Genomic DNA, 21515 nt, shown 5'->3' with positions numbered 1-21515 from the left:
TGCACACATGAAGCCACTGAAGCACTCTGAAACATGTTTAAGGAACATCAGAAAGACGTACACTACATGACACCTAAACAAAAGCAGATAAAATGTGGATTTTCAGATAAGAAAGATGAATTTTTACCAAAACACATGTCACATTTAGTTTTCTCAGGCTAATTTGGCAGCTACAGTGTATTAGTAGCATACAGCTAGTGAGCCCAAAAAGAAAATGGCAGCCTGGCCTCACTGAGGACAAGTCTACCCTGATGAGGTTTGATCTCATCTTTGTTAATTCTACACTGGCAGACTGAGCTCATGTTAAAGCACAGTGCGTATGGGTGTCAGCATGAAGTACAAGAAAGCTCGAGCAGTGCCCAACTTCTAAGATTGCTATGAGACTAAAGGAACAGCAAGCAAATGATGAGCATATGAAGTGCTCCAAGTGTAAAACTAATGCATTCAAAGCATACATTAGAACACGCTATAGTGGGGTTCAGTCAAGATCTTACTATTACATGGAAAAGAGAACACAGGCCGCATGGTGACATGCTAAGGTATTTAGAATGAAGGGGAACCTGGGTCGATCTAAACTCTAGATTCTAGACAGAAAGCGATGAAAGGAAATGGGGTTGGAGAGGATGAACACACTCGTTCCTAAGCTCTCACTAAAGTACCCTTGCAGCCACGGGCATTACCTTCCTTCCCCTGTCAGCCTACTGTAATTCACCAGGTAGGCCAAGAACATGAATTTGTGCAAACTCCTGAGGGCAGCTGGCATCAGTTTTCCACTTTAGCCCTTAACCTTTACTGGAGTCTGCCAATCTACACATATCTAAGGAAAGCTTAGGTGTTGTTTCAGCTTGGTTCTCTCTATTGTTTCAACCTTAAAATGGCTGGTAAATACCTTCCTCATATACTTCCAAGTCTATTTAGTCATTAGGCAGTTTTTACCTCATTGAAATCTGGGTAGCAACTCGAATTACTCTTGGCTGATTTCCTAGGTCATTTTCCCGTCCACTTACTGCATCCACTAAGAAAATGCGCCGAGTCAAAAGCCACTTGCTGGAGCTACTGTCTTTTATAATTAAACAGAAAAGGCGACATTAGGAAAGCTGCTTTTGAACTGCTTATGATGGCACTCACAAAACTTACTGAAGAAATCAACATTAAAACCTAGTCTTTTGTTTTATACAAGACAGCCACAAAGAGCTACTCCTGTACGAGGTTGTCAGCCATCTCTACTCTCTGCCTAGGTCACATTTTATAGCATGGGGAGTAACAAAAGAAATTAGTTTATCCCAAAGGAGAGTCAGAAACAGTGAAGAAAAAGACTCAAGTCACAATTCTACTCATTTTCCTTGGGATTTACTGTCAGCAAGGGTATGATATCAGTCTTAAAGTCCTGAGAAGCTTATCATCATCCCTGGTTTCCTGAAATGATCACATTGGTTTATATCTATCGATTTTAGCTATGAAAGAACAGGGGAGAATGTCTTACCTTGGTTCACAAACAGTTTATTATGTTGAAGATTTAGGTTTAACACTGGTATAGCCCAAAGGTAATGGCGTTGCTCTTCATCAGAATATTCAAGGTAAACATCATAAAATATAGGACTGGGAAAGTCAGCCAGGATTTTAGAAAGAGAAATTTCACACTAGGAAGTAAAATAAAAACAAACATACCACAGCTCAAAATTAGAAAGCATATTAAACATTTCTTTTTTTTAATTTGTAAAGTATCTTTATATTATTTGCATATAGTTCCAAGAGACTTGCAAAATATAAATTTCTAAAAGTACCACTCAAAAAAAGAAAGAAGAAAAAGAAAAAAAAGCCAATCAGTGAAGAACTTTTCTGTTTTTAATCTATAACATGAGGAGATTGGCTTTTACTTCCAATAGTATGTACATATCAATGAAGAGACTTAAAGCCAGTGTTGTCCTATGGGAAGAACAGTTTTCTTTTTTTTTTTTTCCTGATGTACACTCATGCATATGACTGGCTCCCTTCAGGAGGGCTAAGCTCATCTCTGACTGTTCCCTTCCAGTCTATACTCATCTGTGCATATCAACCCAGTACAGTTCCTTATCATGTACGTGCCATGCCCTCCCAGCCTCCCAACATTACCAGTGTGGGTTCTGCATAAATTCCTTACTTACTATGTTCCATCCAACTTCTGTTCATTATAGACTTTGAGTATCACGGACTCTCCAGTCCTCCTGTATATCTCTGAGAACTGATGTCTTATGCATCTCTACAGTATAACACTTGAACAGCTTCTGCCATTCTCTGCCTGTATAGCTAGTGTCATTACTGAGCTGTGAACTATTTTTTGTGAGTAACAGCCAGTTATACTGCAGTAATCATGGTTTTACACCTATCAGAACGTTTACCTGACGCAACCGTTTTGGTAATCACCTAATATGACTGAGTGCCACTGAAGCACAGACACCAAGTTCCTCACTTAGTTGTTTTATGAATCGAATGAGACATCATTGAGAAAGTGCGGAGCACAGCACCATGTACTTCGCACCTGGAGAGTCTCCCTTCGTTTAGTCCACATTGTTATGAAAAGATGACAGAACACCCTATAAAGTCATTTCTGATCGTAAATTCATGTTCATGGTAGAAGATTTAGAAATTATAAGATACAAAACAAAAATAATCTCTGGCACAACTGTCCAATATTAATCAATAAAAATGTTTATTTTCTTCCAATGAATCTCTCATGAAGGCACTGTTCACTGGGGGTTTTGTTCTATGTGTATGCACACACAAGATGTTAAAACATTTTTATATGCTACTGAGGATCTTTCAAATGTTAAATGGCTCACAATATTCTTTTGTACCATACTGCAATGTCAAAGTGAAAGAAACTCATGACAGGAAGGAGAAAGGAAAGTTTGGAGACAGGGATGTATAAGGAGAGATTCTGATACTAAGGTCTAATTCCCTAATTGGTTCTTGATTTGTCAATAAAGAACGCTGGCGGCCAATTGTTGGGCAGAAGGTACAGGTGGGACTTCTGGGTTCCAAAGGAAAAGGAGCCTCAGGGAAGTAGAGAAGGGCTTTTCTGCCATGCTTCAGAGGAAAGAGGATGCTGCAATCATGTAAGGCCTTCGGGAGAGAGCGAGGGCCTGTGGCCTCCACTATGGGCGGGTGGCCAAAGATGTTTGGCAGGGGCTACTTGGAACCAGCCACTAAGTTTAGGGCGCAAAAGAGACGGAGATAATAAATTGGTAAGGGCCAGGCATGAGATATTTGCGCCCAGCAACTGTGCCTAGGGGGCAAGTTATAAAGTAACAGAGCTGACTGTGTGTCTTTTGTCCACCGATTCAAGGGTCTTGGGTAGAAGCTGGTGGCGGACCCTGGAAGTGGAGGCGGGTAGAGAGAGAGGCTGGGTTGGGGCAGGTAGCGGCCATCCTGGAGCTAAGCCCTGTGGAACAAAAGGGAGCTGGGAGGGGCTGATAGTGCAGCAGTTCACAGGCAAAGGCGGTAGTGTGTTTTTAAAACTACATGCAACAGGGATGTATTAAAAGAAACAGAAGGATGCATGGTTATTTTATTGGGTGGTAAATTGAACAGGGAATTACATTTTTAGTAGCCTCTAAACATAAAGTAGTATTTTAACTTTATTATAAAGTGCTCAGCAGTGGCACTGTGTTTATGATACATAAGCCTAGAGGCCGTTAAACAGTTGACTGTGAAATCGAACAGTGTAAAATATTTAAAACTCTGTAGATGCTGATGTACCTTTGTCTTGATGATTAACCTTTTCTGTGCCCAGACAATATAAGATTTATTAATTCATGAAATTGTTATTACCAGTAAAATAATTTCTGAATTAAAAAAACTTCACCTCTCATTCCAGTCATTTGAATGAAGTGAAATACAGGCTGTCTAACAGAGTCCCACTCACAGTTTGCTGGTATGTTGTTCCAAAAGAATATGCAGCATCTAGTCTTCTCTCGGTGTCTGGACAAAGCTTCAGCAGAGAATACAACTGATAAGTATCTCTCACAAATTCTTTGTTGAAAGAGCCCTCTGGCTTCCATGTGAACATATGCTCAATTTTCTACTTTTTTAATGTGTAAAGGCCACAAAAAGCTAAGGAAGTATTAACTTGGAAAACAATTTTAAGAAATTACAACTTGCGGCTGGCAAGATGGCTCAGGAGGTAAAGGCATTTGCCACCATGCTTCAATCTTTGGGACCAGAAGGAGAGAACTGATTCCCACAAGCTGTCCTCTAACCTTTGTACATGTTACATGTATGCATGAACATGCACGAGCACACATGCGCGCGCGCACACACACACACACACACACACACGCACACACTGTAATTTTAAAGTCCTCATTTAAAGTGTCAGGAACCCTCCCACAGATTCTCTTCAAGCAATACTCTAGTCTGTACCTCTAGTCTTTGCTTCAGATAAAAATAAAGTACATTAGTAATATTTTAGCTGGAATCATATTTACCTGTAAAACACCACCTTCTAAAGTTTGCCATTTGATGAAGTTTCCTCGTATATCATAGGAAGCAGCAACAAACTTCAGCTTTATGTTTTGGTTAAAGAACAACAGTAAATTTGTGTTAAATACTCTATGGAGGGTATTTTTCATTATTGACTATCTTTTCAATGTTAACACTGTTTTTGTTGAAAATTTTAATTCTACTAAATTTATTTTAATGTAAATTAATTCCACTATCTATACAATTCAGTACACTTTCAATAGGGCTGGTGTTTTGCAGCAGTGTTATTTTAGGGTTTAGAGGCAGCACTGTGGCAGATGTCTTCCTCTCAGTCTATCTCATGGGATGAGTGTGGGGAGGATGAGTGTGGGGAGGATGAGTGTGGGGAGGATGAGTGTGGGGAGGATGAGTGTGGGGAGGATGAGTGTGGGGAGGATGAGTGTGGGGAGGATGAGTGTGGGGAGGTATAGGACCTCATTCTGGAAAGCCCAAAGGTTAGAGGTGACAACGAGGAGCTGTGACATTCTGTGAAGTCTCTGGAAGCTATCTTAAAATTATGGGTGTGTATGATAGAGAGTCATTTGCATTAGGTGATGAAATCCTTCTTCTCCACCCTCCAAGTGCCACCATACCCACACAATCCAGAGGACTATGCAGCAAAGTGAGAGAGCCCAGCCCTTTACTCTGCAGTTTCTATGAGCAGCTGATATTTACATAGTTGAGTATGTAAACTTTTAAAGATAATCTTGGAAACGAACAAGTGTGACTAGTGGTTGTCTCTTTTTTCTGACACTGGGGACTGAGGGAATGAAGCCAGGGCCTGACAGGCATACCACCCCTGAGCCCCATCTCCAGCCAGAGTTACTTTTTTATCTTAAAGTTCGGAGATCATGTGTAGTCACTGTTCCCGTGATACAGGGACTTGTACCTGGTTTTGTCCTTTAAAACTGAAATTTGTAGGAAGAGGGGTAGTACTGAGAACTTGAGGAGCCAATCCTGGCTGGTCTCCGTAGAACAGCCAAGGAAGGTTCTGTCTCCTACAAACAATTAGACTCGCCTTAATAAGTAGAAGAAATAGTTCATATTATTACATTCATGAAATAACCACTGGAGTATTTCATCAATCCAAATATCCTCACCAGAATGGAATAGAATGCACACTGGTCAGTCCAGCAGTGCTTTCAAAGATGTAATGGAACAGTCGACAAGCATCGAAGGTGGTAGAGTCGTAAGAATTCATGTTCATCACACACATATTTCCGAGAGCTTGGCAAGACGTCAGGTTGGAGTGGGTCTACACAAGGAAGTACAGCACATTAGTAATGAAAGCAAAGTTAACAGAAAAATTATGTCTCATTTAATTGTATCTAATCTACTAATTAATTAATATTTTCATTTGCTTTGTAATACTTTTTCTGAAGCTCAAGTAGACAATAAACTTTTAAGTATCTTTATTTACATGTCTGTGGACTTTGCCTGCATGTGTGTCTGTATCATGTACATGCCAACAAAAGCTAGAAGAAGGCTTCAGTTTTCCCAAATTTAGACAGTCATGAGTCACCATGTGGGTGCTGGAATGGAACCTCAGTCCTTTGTAAGAGCAGCCAGTGTCCTTAACTGCTGAGCCATCTCCCCAGTTCCCCCAACTCTTAATACTTGAAGATGAATAATAACAATATTTTAATTGTAAATTTTAGGCAAAATACTAGCATGACTACCTGAAAGAAACACAAATATAGAGAATGATATTTTAAAGAACCTATTAGCGAGAATAGTTACATTTTAAGGAATACCGTGATTATATAGTATATCTGAAATAGAACTTATTCCACTTTGCTTGAGTAATTTGTTTTTAAGAACAACAAAATAAGATCATTACTTGAGTTTAACAGCTCACATTTCTTTCCCAGTTTTCCCTATCTGGAAAAAAACAACTCTACTTTGTTATTCAAGTAAAAAACTTTAAAAAGAATTTATCTTTTCGCCTTCTCATATCAGACTTTCCAGTGAATCTGTCGCTCAGTCTTCACATAAGAGGCAGAGTGCAACACTTCCCTTGTTTCTCCAGCCCCATCCACACCGGTGCTCTCCCTCACTCATTGCTTTAACAGGATTAGATGATCTCCTGCTGTGGCCCAGCAAGTCCATCCTTCATGCTACAGCAACGCTTTCAAAGCCTGAAGCAGACGATGACCTTCCGATGACCTTCCGTAGAAATCCTCCTAGGTCTTCCTGAGAGCCACCCACTCCCTGTAGCTGTGACTCTGCCCCCACTTTCCCTGCCCTCTCTGCTCAGCCTCTCCTACCTACTCCTAGCTTCTTAAGCGTGTGCTCGCGCACACACACACACACACACACATACACTCTTACTTTTTGTGTTCTTTATTCTGATACACGGCCTTACTACACTATTAACAGCCTGACATTTATTTAGAACAAATGTAGAGGAACGGTAAGTACATTGTGATTACTTATATGAGGGAATTTTTCTGTCTTCTGAATGTCAAAGCTGAGAACAGGCCTGTCACATACCATGTCACCTCCTTCCTATAGGACAGTCACTTTCTCCAGACAGTAAGGTACAACAGTGGTGGTTTGAATGAGAACTGGCCCCATAGACTCATCTGTTTGAATACTAGGGTTCTGGTTCATGAAACTGTTAGGGAAGGAAGTATGGCCATGTTGGAGGAAGTGTGTCACTGGGAGTGCCTTGAGGTTTCAAAAGACTCCTTGCCATTCCCAGTGTTCTCTGTCTTCTACTTGTGGATTAAGATATAAGCTCTCAGCTGTTTCTACCACCATGCCACGTTATCATGGACTATAATTTTCTGACCTGTAAGTCTAATTAAATGCTTTCTTTTATAAGTTGCCTTGGTCATGATGTTTTGTCACAGCAATTAAGAAATAACTAGGACAACAATCAAATAACACTGGAGATAGTCAGTATATGTAAACTGCATAATATCTTAAGTATTCTATTTCAATCCAATGGAAAGGCTTTATTCTTTTCATAGAACATAAATATAAAGGTGTGTGTCTACTTAGAAAATATTTAAGTTAAAAAGAAGATACTACAATTATCAATGTAAAATTAATTTTAAAAACACTTAAACGTACCCAGCATGCAGCTGCTGTTGCCTGCAAATACTTGGCAAACCATTCTGAGTTTAATGACATGCCCTATAAACAGAAAAATGAAGACAGGTTTAAATTCAAAGGAAGATTCCTTAACCTTATGTGTTAGTAAGACATTAATACATACATTAACTGAGAAAGGACCAATTTTATTGCCTCATTATTATTAGAAAACTAGAATCTGCCGGGCGGTGGTGGCGCACGCCTCTAATCCCAGCACTTGGGAGGCAGGGGCAGGCAGATTTCTGAGTTCGAGAGTTCGAGGCTAGCCTGGTCTACAGAGTGAGTTCCAGGACAGCCAGAACTACACAGAGAAACCCTGTCTCGAAAAAAACAAAAACAACAACAACAAAAAAAAAAACAACTAGAATCTACTGGAATTTTAAAATGCTGATGAACGTCTTCTACAATTAAAGCTACATGATAAAAATAAAGATACTTAGACAAAGAATATAAGATGGCAAACTATGTATATACTCCCAAAATACACACAGGTAATGCCACTAATATAACAAGTAGCAAAATGATAGAGCCAGACTGAATACTGAATGCTTAGTAATTATTGACTTAGGATTACTATAAGTATATTAAATTGATGGTCACTAAAAAAATAGAACAATTTCTACACAATGGGAAAACTGGGATCTACAGAGTAACATCTAACATCTCCAAAATGGTGCTTTATAAACAACGAAGGACTTGAGAACAACCTTCGGAAGGTCCTAAAATCAGAAAATACCTGGTCTAACCAAAACCAACCGGAACTGCTAGAATCACCAGAAGGCCAAGGCAGGCATACATGTTTTTTGTTTTATTGAGATAGGCTTCTTGTAGCCCAGATTGGTTCTCAAACTCAACCTTGAAGTTCCTGATCCTCCTACCTCCATTTTCAAGTGCTAGGACAACACAGGGGTGAAAACTGGATTCTGAGAGCTAGAGCTATAAGCCTCTGGCCAAGACTCAACACTTTAAGATCTACCCATACATCTTGCTAAAAGCTGAGACACTGAGAACACAAGGGTAAGTCACAGATTAACAGAGGAGACACAAGCAAATTATCTGGAGGATGGCAGCACAGCCATCAAACACAGTTAAAATAAAACCACAAGATATGGTTTTCATCTCTTCAATAAGGAAAATTTTCTATTTTAAGAAAATGAGTAAATGGCTAGAATAAAGTTGAAGAAAACACACACATGCACAGTTACACTCACATGCACACACATATTCACACATGCACAGATGTTTTCTGTGAAAGAATGTTAATGAATAAACGTGGAAGGTTGTTAAAGGAAAGAATCACAAAAAGGAGACCAGCTCGTGTGGTAAGAGTTAGTGAAGTATAACCTTTGAAATTCTCCTCACGCCATCTGTGGCCACGCCACCCTGACTGCACCTTATCTCAGAGGTTAAGTAAGGTCAGGCTTGAATAGTCCTTGGACAGAAGTTCTACTCAAAAAAGCAGTATTCGATTACAAAGGAGGAGATGGGGAGTTCAGGGACGCATGCTGACTTCATGGCAGCTGTTTAAGAAGAAGAGTTTCGGTGACGGGAGAGGAGGACAGACACTGTATGCTCTCTCACATGACATAAAGTACTGAGTTGAGCACACCATTTTTTCTTCCATGGTTTTCTACAAAGCACACACTGAATATAACAAAAGACAGCACAGATGCAGGCTGGGAGTTATCCCACAGATGGTAAGCTTTGGAACCTGAACTGTCAAGTTCATGAAAGACAGAAAGACTGAGGACTTGTCTCATGCTGAGAAACAATAAGATATAACCTCCAAAAGTCTGGCAATTTCAAGAAAAAAAAACGTTGTTGTGACTTTTTGGAAATTTTATTTCAGTTTTAATTATGTGAAAAGTAAGTCCATGTAAATTAAGGGAATGAGCTAATGTATAGAAGAGAGTACACTTTTAAAACGCAGTGCTGAGCATCCGTCTACGGTTTTCAGCTGTTTTTATTTTACAGTGATTTCAACACAAATCTTTCTCAATTTGTCTGAAATTAATCAAAGGAAGAAATGCAGAGCAACCTTTCTCAAACAAATACGCAAAACAAAACAACCTCCCCCCAAAAGAACCATACTCACAAGCTCTCCATAACGGGCAGTGGAAATTACACGTTGACGAAAATTCCCCGTGTTGCTGAAACATAATCCACCTGTCTTCACAAGTCAATAAGAGAAAAACATCCAATTATAGAAATGTATCATCTATTGAATTAAAACTATCTACTTTGTCACTTGGTTTCCTTACTAAGACGTGCGGCTCTGAGCAGAAACAGGACCTGCTTGTATTCACGAAGGTTGGTTCACAGCGGATGCACCTGGTCAATGTAACAAAGATATTTTTTTAAATGTTAATGAATGACACAAACCTGATTTAACTGAGAACTTATCTTTCTAAATGATATATTAGATCATAATAAGTCAGCTAAGCAATTCATTATATAAGTTCAAAGCATTAGCATGACTTTAAAGAGCTTTACATCATTTTTATATTATAAGGCAAAGTATAAATGAAATTGTACCATTTTCTTAACTACATACATGAAAAAGAATAGAATGAGTAAAGTTATTAACCAACAACACAGCCCAACAAACTCATATAAACAGTGCTAAATCAGCTTGTATAAGAAAGTATATCAAATATACCTTTTCGGTGTAAGCTGAGAACATGAACATGTTTACAGTTTTACTAAACCTGTAAGACACTTTACTGTCTTTGTTATTTTCTATTAGGAATGAGACAGAGTGTTCTGGACTAGTTGGGGGTTCAGATGGGCTAATATGGACATAAATTACCTCTAACAGTGAGGTTGAGAAGCAGGCTACCACATAGCTTGGAACTCAGACCAGGCTTGGGGAAGGACCAGAGGGGCAAACTTATAAGTCAACCCAGGGGCAAATTTTGGTTGTTTTAGCTCAAGTCAATCAGAGTTTATAAATACTCTGCTACTACGTTTCACAAGAAGATCTGCTATTTTCTACAATAAATTTAGGAAGTGAAGAGAAAGCAGTGCTAAGAGGCAAGTTACTGATGTACACTTCCGGAAAAACTGAAAAGGCGGGAGTAGGTATAACGTGTTTATACTGAAGGAACATGTGCCAAAGGGATGTGCTTATGAATTTACACGCATGTGGGTACATGAGTGGGTGCATAAGAAGGGAACAGAAGCAATCCATCTGGGCTACAAACATGTCTACCTGAGCTCTGGCACCATTTACTAATATCCCCTGTGTGCCGCTTTGAATGGGAATGCACTCCATAGGCTTATGTATTTGAATGCTTGGTCATCAGGAGACAGACCTGTCTGGAAAGGATTAGGAAGTGTAGACTTGTTGGAGGAGGTGTGTTGCTGGGGTGGGCTTTGAGGTTTCAAAAACCACAGGCCAGGCTCAGCCCCGCATCCTCCACCTCCGCCCCTTCTGTTGCCTGCATGTCAGGATACAGAGCTCTCAGCTCCTATTTCCATGGACCAAGCCTCTAAAACTACGCTAACCCCCAATTAAATGCTTTCTTTTCTAAGGGTTATCTTGTTCATGGTTCCTCTTCACACCAAAACCACAGTAGCCAAACATCTTTCCATGTACCATTACAATATAAAATGGCTTTAGACTCACTCTATGCATATTATACTATAGCTCATGTATAAATTACATAATACCAAAAATAGCATTTGCTAAGCAATTAGTAAAGCACTATGCTCAGACACTTGCATATGTATTTTAAGGCAGGACAGCTTATGAAACCTATGAGTTGGCCGAGCAGTGGTGGCGCACGCCTTTAATCCCAGCACTTGGGAGGCAGAGGCAGGCAGATTTCTGAGTTTGAGGCCAGCCTGGTCTACAGAGTGAGTTCTAGGACAGCCAGGGCTATCCAGAGAAACCCTGTCTCGAAAAACCAAAAAAAAAAAAAACAAAAAAACCAAAAAAACAAAAACAAAAACAAAACAAAACAACTATGAATTGGAGAGTATACTTCCGTTCTGAATAGAGGAGAGTGTGACTATCTAAAGCCAAAGCCAAACTATTAGAAGGCTAATCCAAGACTTGAACTCAAGTTTTCATGGATTCTGAAATTTCCGACTCTCAGCTCCTTTAACATCTACTTAAATTCTTTCTTGGGATACACAGATGGTACATACAAATAGAGTAGTAATGAATCTGGTTTTCAGGACACTACTACTCACCTGGTTCCGAATGCATTGGCTTTTGTAAATGAGTTTTCATTTGCATCACAAAGCTCGCAAGTTGCTTGGGATAACAAAGACCCACTAACATTTCTTTCCACTGTCCAAGACATAAAGCAGTGAGTGTTGTATTATATACTCTGAAATATTCACATGTACCTATAATTATTAGTGAGATAATAATTCTCAAAGCAGCATCATTTGCTTGAAAGGCATGGTCAGCATGTATAAAATAAAACACACAAAAAAAAATCTTCCCCATCCCAATTGAAAACATATACAACTAGTTTTCTAAGTGACTATACCAGTAAATCAACATTTTCCCTAAACAAAACTTCTCAACATCTTTCCTTACATACTGGGATGAGGAGACATATTATCTTCATAGATTGATGGCAGGTTATCATAAATGTGAGGGCTTGTAATAACCTCCAAATTCGTTTACCCCACACAACACTGAATTTTATTTTTAGACACAAAACCTACAGATGGGTGTGTACCAGTACAGAACAACATTTATTGAAGTGTAGAACAGAACTGAAATATCTAAGGCAGCAAAATGGTGAGACACCTATGGTTAATATTTTTCAAGTTATAATAGATTTTTGTCTCTGACTCTTGTGACTTTCAGATATTTTAAAATAATAAGCCACAGGCAGGGTGTCATAAGTTCATCTATCATCCAGAACATGGGAGGTAGAGGAGGGGAACCGGGAGTCAAGTTCATCCCTGACTACACAGTGAGTCTTAAGCCAGCCTGGTCTACACGACCCTGCCTCAAAACAAGCAAGACAGTATACTATACATCTTAGGGGTAAGGAGGAGGGAGGAGCTACAGGGTACAGGACAGATAAAAGAAGGCGGAGGCTGAGTACAATTAGAATATGTTATATTCATGTACAAAACTGTCAGTCAACAAATGTAATTAATAAAAGGTAAAAATAGTATATATCTTAGTTAATAATTTGTAGGAAGATTCTTTCATTTATTGAAGAACTAGGAACTCTAAGTCTTGTCCACATTATGAGATTTTCTTTCATTTGCAATTTGGGTTTAGGTACTTCTGTGTGTGTATGTGGGTAGGTGTGACTGTGTATTGGTGTGTAGAGGTCAAACAGGTGTCTTCCTGTATAATGTTCTACCTTATTGTTTAAGATAAATCTCTTGCCGAACTGCACACATGTTCGCACGTGCACACCTTACTCCTGGTGCTGGCATTATACATGTATGCACACGGGTTATGGGGACCTAAACTCAGGTCCACATGTTTGGCTGCAAGAACTTAACCCACTGAGCCACCTCTTCAGTCCTTTGCTTTGGTACTTTCATTTTTATGGCATTTAACAATTTTTATGCAGTCAAATTTATCAATTTTTCCTTCTGAGGCTTTAGGGATGTTGTTTTTCTACACTCAAAAATGCCAGGCTACCGCCAGGGCTACACAGAGAAACCCTGTCTTGAAAAACCAACCCCCACCCAAAAAAAAAATCTTACATCCAAAGAATATAAGTCTGTCTTTATTTTAAGACTTTCTATGTTTTACAGTAAATATCTAAATAGTGAGTTTAGTTGGAATTAAAGGCTGAGGTAGAAGTTTTCTTAGCGCCAGTTAGCAGTCAGTCAGTCTCAACCTCACTAATAAAAAATGACAGTTTTTCATACCAAATTGCCACACTGATTGGACTCATTTTGATTAAGTTCCACAAAGCTGCTGTTGAAAGCATAAAATACACATGATACCTGACAGTATAGTTTCTGCTTTCAGAATTGTCATGTATTTTGTGGTATAAACTTGAGAATCTGTGTATACATAATACATACATATATGTGTGTGTGCATGTGTGTAAAATGCTGGCTGAATTTATTATTATTATTATTATTATCATTATTATTATTATTAATTTGGGGGGAGAGGCTTTGAGACAGGGTTTCTCTGTGTAGCCCTGGCTGTCCAAGAACTCACTCTGTAGACCAGGCTGGCCTCGAATTCAGAAATCCACCTGCCTCTGCCTCCCAAGCACTGGGATTAAAGGCGTGCGCCACCAACGCCCGGCGGCTGAATTTATTATTAATACCATTCCTTAATATACAGTTTGGCAGGACAGCTGACAGTTTTTCTAATATTTAATCATCTCAACCAAATATGAAGAGTATGTTTTCATTATGAAAGCTTGGTTTTGGCAGTCCCTGCGATGATACCGTGATGATCATGTGACCTGCAGCCTTTCTTTTACCTTCTTTTTTCCACAGGTGTAGGCTGAAGCCGTAAGGCTGACTGAAGTTCTCCTGCTCTGGACACAGCTGAGATTTACAATTTGCTGGCTCTGAGGTGTTTTTCTCTTAAACTCTAATAAAATTGCAATTAGCTTAAAAAAAATAAAGTCTTTCTTTAAAGTTCATTTAAATATATCTTGTATTAACTTATCTTGTACATTTCTTATAAAGTCTGTTCCACTGTTCTTTATTTTCTGACATCACATTTTCTAATGACTTGGTTTTTACATAGAATATACCTTTTGCAGATTAATTTTGCAATTTAAGAAACTGTGTTTTATAGGATTTTTTAAATGATTTCCTTGGGTTTTTCAAACATACAGTGTCTTTAACTTGAAATAATGGCTTTTTAGAAAACTTTTCTTTCAGAAGAATACTTTCAACTCTTACCTGAGTATAACAGTTTGTATCCTTTTCCAAGTACTGACATTAACAGACATGCTTACAACTTCTCCCTATTAGGAATGATGGGTGTCATGCCCGGTGCTGCACACCTTTAAACCCAGCCCTTGGGAGGCAGAAGCAGGCAGAACCTGATCTACCAAATTGGGAGGAATTCTTAAAATTTTTCTTCTCAACATCTGTGTTAAACATCATGAAATTTTGCACTACAATATTTTTTTACACAACCACAAAGGACACTTAAATTAATATCCTTTACAAAATAAATACAGAAATCCATCACCATTCTTTTATAGATTATTCTTACCTAATATATGGCCAGTGGGACAGTGGCACTTCCCCTCAGCAGTTAAGCCACTAGGGCAAGAAATGCAGTCCCAGCCATCTTTGGTAACGCCCTTCTAAAATTGAAAAAAACAAAACAAAACAGGAGATTTTCTTTTTAATTAACTTTATTCTTAATTGATCATATAAATTCAAAATTAATTTTTTTCACCTTTATACTAACAGCAAAACTCAAGGTAATTTAGTAAATAAGAAACCAGTTATGTTTACTCTTATCCAAAAGTACTCTAATTTTTTAAAAATTTAAGGTTTTTGGCTTTTAAATTTTAAGTTATGATTCCAGGTGGGTTTATGACATGCCAACTAACTAGTTATTAATTTGATTTAAGAAACCAGTAGAATACTGATATAAGTGCTTAGTAAAGTATACGAACAAAGGTTTTAATAAGTTTGGCATTATGAAGACTTGACCTCATATCACATGGTTTAGGAAAACTCTGGAATAACTTAGGAAGTCAGACAGGTGGTGAGAAGAGAAGACAGGAATAGGTGACCAGAAGGTTAACGTCCTTGATTTGCATATGAGAAGTCCAGCTCTGACTAGAGGTACATTCTTATAGATGAATACATGGAGGTAGTTGCTGTAACACTTTATTAAACAAGCATTGTTTTCAAGTCCAATCTTCTGTAAGCTGACTCCAGTAACCAGAAAGCCCAGAGATAAATTCTGCCCATCAAAGCAACCAGGGCAAGTAGCGCTACTGGTGATGGCTGACAGCAATGGAGAAGGCAAAGACAAACCCAATGAGCACAGAACACAAAAAATGCACACACTCAAAGAAAAGTCAGAAACAAAACATGGGGTGGCCACCACACCATTCATATATCCAACTGGGTCTGATCGATTTGCATCTTGGCTCTGGTGTTTACAAATCTTATGGATACACCAAAAAGCACAGGCCCATCTGTACACAGAAAGCAGACAGACAAAACTTTCCAAACAACCATGGCAAGGTGGGTGGGCTATATCTTGCCTGTTGCCCTGAATGGGAGTGAAAGGGTTTTGTAACCGGAATGATAGGGGAATGGTGTTTGGCTATAGAGGAAGTTTGGGTGTCCCATACCTCAGGACCCAACTGAGAAGCTGGTAATGGAAAGGGTGTGTCAAATTGTGTGGTTTGGATGAGAAGAAGGGGGACACAGCTAGTAAACCTGCCATCAAGTGGATGGGAGAAACAAAAGAAAGACAGGTTCCTACTTTAGCTTTGATAGCCCTTCCCAGTAAGGGGACAGGACTGGTTAGTACCACTTGGAAAGGTTAAGGGGAATACCCCTAGAAATATAGCTAAGGAGTGGGATTTGGTGAGGCTGGTAAGGATGTTCCTACTCTGATAACAGAGGAACAAGAAGGATAGATACGTTCCCCAAAACTCCATCATGACTGAAAAGTGGCCCTGGTGTCCAGAAGGAAGCAGATGGGCCCTCATATTATGATGACTATCCAAGGCTCCCTGTCTGAAATGGCTGTGGTCAGGCCAAGGAAGCCAGGGCCCCCTTGGGCATCCATGGCCAGATCTAGGGGGTCAGCTAGAGGGTGATTTGGGCCTGATGTCCTAACGTGGCGAAGGACATCCAGTAGGACAGTGTCTCACTTGATGGCACTGGGGTCATGGTTGGAATGGTTTGTGAGGGTTTAGACAGACTGGGCCCAATGACCCTCCTAACAGTATTTGACACAGGGACCCAGAGGCTCTTTGGCTTTGGGAGGCTGTGCAGCAGCTGGCTGGCCTTAGCCAACATCAGATATTTTTGTTTGCAGGCTTTTTCATCTCTCCCATGGTACACCTTGAAGGCCATGGCTAAGACTTCTCTGCGGTGTCAGGAGTCCTTCCTATAGACATTTAAGTATCGCCCTAATAGGGAAATTCTGGGAGAGGTAGGTGATAAGGAGTTGGTTTCCATCTGAGGACTCATGATCCAGATTGGTATACTATAAGAGGGCCTTTGTAAGGCAGTCTAGGAGTTGAGGTGGGTTTTCATGTTTGTTCTGGATGCCCTCTTGGATTCTATCATAATTTATCTCTTTAAGGGTAGCCTTGTGGAGACCAGTCAGGAGGCAAGTTATAAATTTATTCATAGCAATGATGTCCCTTTGGGGATTGTAATTCCATTCAGGGTCTTGGTCAGGGACTGCCTCAGCCCTGACTGGGTGGGCAATATTAGTTTGATAGACTTCATCTGCATGAGCCTTAGCCTGGTCCCAGACTTGCCTGCACTCTTCAGGGAGAATATTGTTGGTGAGAATCATATAAAGGTAACGGAAGGTGAGGTTGTAAGATTGGGTAATACACTGGACATCTTTAACAAAGGTGGAAGAACTTAGAACATAAGATCCAATCTCTTTTTGAGAGAGTTCACTTCATGAGAAGGGGCTGTGTTTCCTGACCCAGCTGTCCACCCCAGCAACCTCCCACAGAGGAAGAACCCTGCAAGTTTAGTGTGGGTAGGGGGAGGTATAGAGAGTCACATAGAAGAGTGAGGATGAGTAGTGGGAGGTCTAAGGGTGCCAATGGCTGAAGGTGGGTTCCTGAGAGGCTTGATTTGAATGGCCTGTGGCTGAGGAAGGAGGAAGCGAGACTCAAGAGGGAAAGAAGGAATTGTGGGTTGAGGCTGATAAGGAGGAGGCTCATTAACCTGATCAAAAATAGCAGAGGGACCATCTTGCTTGGACTTTCTAGGTAGGAGGAGTTGTTTTTCCCTTGGTTTTATGTCATGTGATCACTTTTAATCAAGATGAGAGTGAGGTCACTTGGTAAAGTCCATCTTTTATAACCCTAGAATGGTGGTTGTCAGCCACATGACTGCCTCCATCCAGATGAGGGGACAGCAGCTAAGATGGCAGCAAGCCACATGCTTTCTTTAAGATTACCTATGTATACATTTTAACTCTCAACCTGGGTGTCACCAGTTTTAGGTTGACCTGTGTGTTACAGATTATTATAAGGTTTTTAATCATACCCAATATGCTTACAAAAGTTTTAGAGTTAAACCAAAAGCAGAAGAGTATGGGATTCGTAGCAATAGTCCCTGTTGGGACTACTCTGTCCCTTTATTTTGTTTTGTTTTGTTTTGTTTTTTCTTTCTCTGTCACATAGGCAGGTGCCTCACCTGATCTGAGACAGAAATTTCGGAGGAAACCTTTAAACAAGCATGGTTGGGTCTAGAGGAGGGAGTCGAGGGAGTCATACTCTAACTCCAGAGCCCACTTTTAATTGAAGTTGGGCAGCACAAAACAACAGTCTACTATCACTCATACCTAAAACATACCAGAATCCCTCCAACACTGAAACCAGTAAGCTGAGAACAAAGAAGCCACAGAGATAGGAAAATGCTGAGCCCTGGGTTTAGACAGAGGCTATTGCAGGAGGAAGCTGAGAGACATATCAACCAACAAAGAGTGTGTGCACACAGACCTACTTTGCTTCCTCAGTCTCCTGGTAAGTCTGTCTCCTGGCTCCCAATTTGCAACAAACTTACAGATCCATCAATGGTAATTTAGGACATTTACAGTATGTACTAGGGAGACCAGACAAAAACAAATGGCTTGGAGCTGAGAAAAGGGAAATAAGAGAAGGAGACTCTCTTTTTATTTTTTCTATCACTCTCAGTATTTGAATAATACTATGATATGACTATCTAAGGGGTACTGAGGACCAATTTGACTACAAAACTGAACAGTTTTAGGGGCTTTTAAGTCTGGTACTCAGTGGAGAGGCTGAAGGTTTTCCAATAGGCATCCCAAGTGGGAAGGAGAGGGTATGTAAGACATTATTCCCATGGGTGAAAGGAAGGGGAAGAAAAATGTCACTGCAACTTTTAGTTGCAGGAGTCCCCAGGACTAAAGGAGGACAAGCCATTCATTGGGTTGTCACTGTACTCATTGGGGGGGTCAGGGCCTTAGCCTGGCTGAGCTGGAGGAGAGACTCAGCGCCTGATAACAGAGGTGCTTTCAGAGACCAGAGGGCAAGGACAAAAACTAAGCTCTAGGAGTGGGGTCCCATCCACAGGAAAGGGTTGGAAAACAGAGTCCCAAAAGCCCTGAGGTCCTAGGGAAGCTGTGGGATTACAGGCAGCTCCAAAGGGAAGGAGGGAGAAGAGGGCACGAGGGGGCGCAATAGCCCAGGAGGATGGGGACAGGTGGAGGGACAGACATAGCCTTAAAGACTGTGGCTGAGAGTACATCTACTTCCAAAAGTACCAGAGGGGTGCTGGACTCTCAAGGGTAACTTCTTCAGACTTAGAGAAACGTTTACACCAAGCGAAGGGGAACCAATTGGTAGGTAAGGAGCTGAGCGACTGATCGGTGAGCTGGAAGATAAGTCTGTTGTGGGTAGACTTGGGAGGAGGGTGTGGTCCCGGTGAAGCTTAGACCTGCAAGCGCACGAGGAGAGCTTATGCAGTCACGAGACCAATGTAAGCATTACAGCTCCTAAGGGAAAGGTATCCTGACAGTCTGGAACCAAGGAATACCACAAAGTCACACAGCACCACACAACATATCTCACGCAAGAGATTTATTGAAAGGAAAAACCTAGGAGGGCAGCTGCCTCTGCTTGGATGAGAAGCAGCGAAGAACGTAGCAAAGACAGGGTTTATATAACATTTCTTGGAAGCAGAACTTTCCAGGGTGAAAATGTCCAGGATTGGGATTGGTGGGATTTCAAGTCCTGACCCTGGGGTTTTTTTTACTCTTTAGGGTGGGGTTGGATCCAGCTGTTAGGGCAGATAGAACCTGGTGATCTGACATCCTCAGGGGAGGGGCCTGGTCACTCATGTGCCTCAGGGGCTTATAACTGAAACCCATAGAGACTAATGCTAAAACGGACACAAATTAGACTTTGTTGGAGAGACTGGACTTACTGTTTTTATATTTGGCATGCTTCCATAACACTAAAAACCTACAATAGCTTTAATAAACTCGTAGACTTTAAATAAAGCTACCCCCAAAACTATATTCTATCCATAGCCCTTCATTATCAATCACTTAGCTACAACTAATACTTACAAAACATGAACTAAAAATAAATACGGCAATCAGATCTACAGTTCAGATAGTTCAGAGGATGACTGCTAATATTAGATTCTTAGATTTAGTTTTCTAATAGCGTAAGAAACAACACTACAAGAGAACTCAGAACTGTCAGAGACTTCTAGTTAGCTTAAATGATTAGAAAACATATTTCTGGAGCTAGAGAGATGGCTCAGAGGTTGAGGGCACTGACTGGTCTTCCAGAGGACCCGGGTTCAAATTCCAGCACCCACATGACAGCTCTCAATTGTCTGTAACTCCAAGGTCTGACACCTTCACACAGGCATGCATGCAAGCAAAACACCATTGCACATAAAATGCAAACAAATTAAAAAAGAAAAGAAGACATATTTCTATTAATTGATAATTATCCCATGGAATCAGCCCACTAATTGAATTTCCCTGAACCACTATGTAATGAGGAGACAAACCGAACTGTAAATGATTACATTTCTATTGATGCAACTGGCATTACATCAACTTACGTACCTTACGTAGCATTATGAGTATCGATTATCATGTAAGACCACCAACACGGGACATCTAAGGCAGTGAATGGCATCTACAGAAAGACACCCTGCCCTGAATGGCTCTACATACGTAATACCCACATTCTCTTCTTTATACCCTACTTACTCTGTGGGGCAAAGAGAAATATTTTTTTCACAACTTTGTATTTTGGGATATCTGACTCAAACACTGTGATAACAAAATTTGTTGTTTTTTTTTTTCCCCAAAGTTTTCTTCTTCACTTTATTGATCTCTCAAAATGTACACTAATAAAGTTAGCTTAGTAAGTTCAAAGTACGTGGACAAATGGGAAAGATTATATTGGAGTTTGAGAAACAGACATTTATTACTTTTTCTCAAAAGTTATTTTAAAATAAATTATTCATACCATGTTTTCTGGACACTTTTTACAGATAATGGAAGGTCCTCCATTATTAGAGATCATATGATATCCTGGTAGACATACACAGGAAGTTCCTGAAAAGAAAAAAAAAGCCGATTTTGTCCTTAGTAAACAAAACTCCAAGACACAGAAACTTAACAGTTCTTAAGATCTTGAAGCTCGGAGTAGTGGTGTATGCTTGTAACCTCAATACTTGGGAGGAAGAGGCAGAAAGTTCAGGCAAGAGTTCAAGGTTATCCTCACACACAGAGAGTGAGAGGCCAGATTGGGCATTATATGAGATCACAGGTATCTGTCTGTCTGTCTGTGCATGTGTATGTGTCTATGTGTCTGTGTGTGTGTGTACATGCAAACACTGAGTGGGCCAATGAACTTTATACTTTGGCTTCTTGTTTAGTAAAAATGAAAAAAAAAAAAAAAAACAGGACCTACCTAATAGGTTCAAGGCTTAAAAATATGTCTGGCATTATGTTGCTACTCTGTAAATTGCAATTATTATTAGACTATAAAAACTACTTACTTGCTCTAGGAATTATATCTCCACATCACTAAACCATATGTGTGTTTAGTGAGTTTTAATTTTACAAATATCATAGTGGAAAATTACTTTCATTAAACTATATCATGGTTACTCTTTGCTTGGAAAGACAATGAGTGTTTGGTAATTACAATTAAACTCAGCTAGTTAAGGAAAGCATTCTCTTAAGGACCCTAAGTATAACCAGCACCTGCAGGAGTCTATGTACATCACACGTC

At 40.0% G+C, this 21515-nt stretch overlaps 1 protein-coding gene across 2 annotated transcripts in view; it reads right to left on the bottom strand.

Moving 5' to 3' along the window:
• The window catches only part of Tmem67 (transmembrane protein 67), a 43341-nt gene extending 22512 nt beyond the window's left edge, over window positions 1-20829 (bottom strand). The window contains exons 1-12 of one of the 2 annotated variants that reach the window (XM_028769210.1): window positions 20745-20829; window positions 14780-14873; window positions 11797-11896; window positions 9861-9930; window positions 9695-9769; window positions 7579-7641; window positions 5601-5755; window positions 5390-5498; window positions 4467-4544; window positions 3905-3970; window positions 1484-1640; window positions 937-1060 (exon numbers count right to left, since the gene is read on the bottom strand). In XM_028769210.1, the coding sequence (XP_028625043.1) occupies window positions 937-1060; window positions 1484-1640; window positions 3905-3970; window positions 4467-4544; window positions 5390-5498; window positions 5601-5755; window positions 7579-7641; window positions 9695-9769; window positions 9861-9930; window positions 11797-11896; window positions 14780-14873; window positions 20745-20801 (1148 nt within the window). In that variant the 5' untranslated portion in view covers window positions 20802-20829. The remainder of the gene's footprint in view (window positions 1-936; window positions 1061-1483; window positions 1641-3904; window positions 3971-4466; window positions 4545-5389; window positions 5499-5600; window positions 5756-7578; window positions 7642-9694; window positions 9770-9860; window positions 9931-11796; window positions 11897-14779; window positions 14874-20744) is intronic. The other variant, XM_028769217.1, reaches the window with a different exon arrangement.
• Between the last annotated feature and the right edge of the window lie 686 nt (window positions 20830-21515).

The sequence above is a fragment of the Grammomys surdaster genome, unplaced genomic scaffold, assembly GCF_004785775.1.
Source record: "Grammomys surdaster isolate TR1022 unplaced genomic scaffold, NIH_TR_1.0 64, whole genome shotgun sequence".
Taxonomy (NCBI): Eukaryota; Metazoa; Chordata; class Mammalia; order Rodentia; family Muridae; genus Grammomys; species Grammomys surdaster.
Note: the sequence above shows the minus strand (reverse complement) of the source record. Positions and strands in the feature narration are given on the sequence as shown.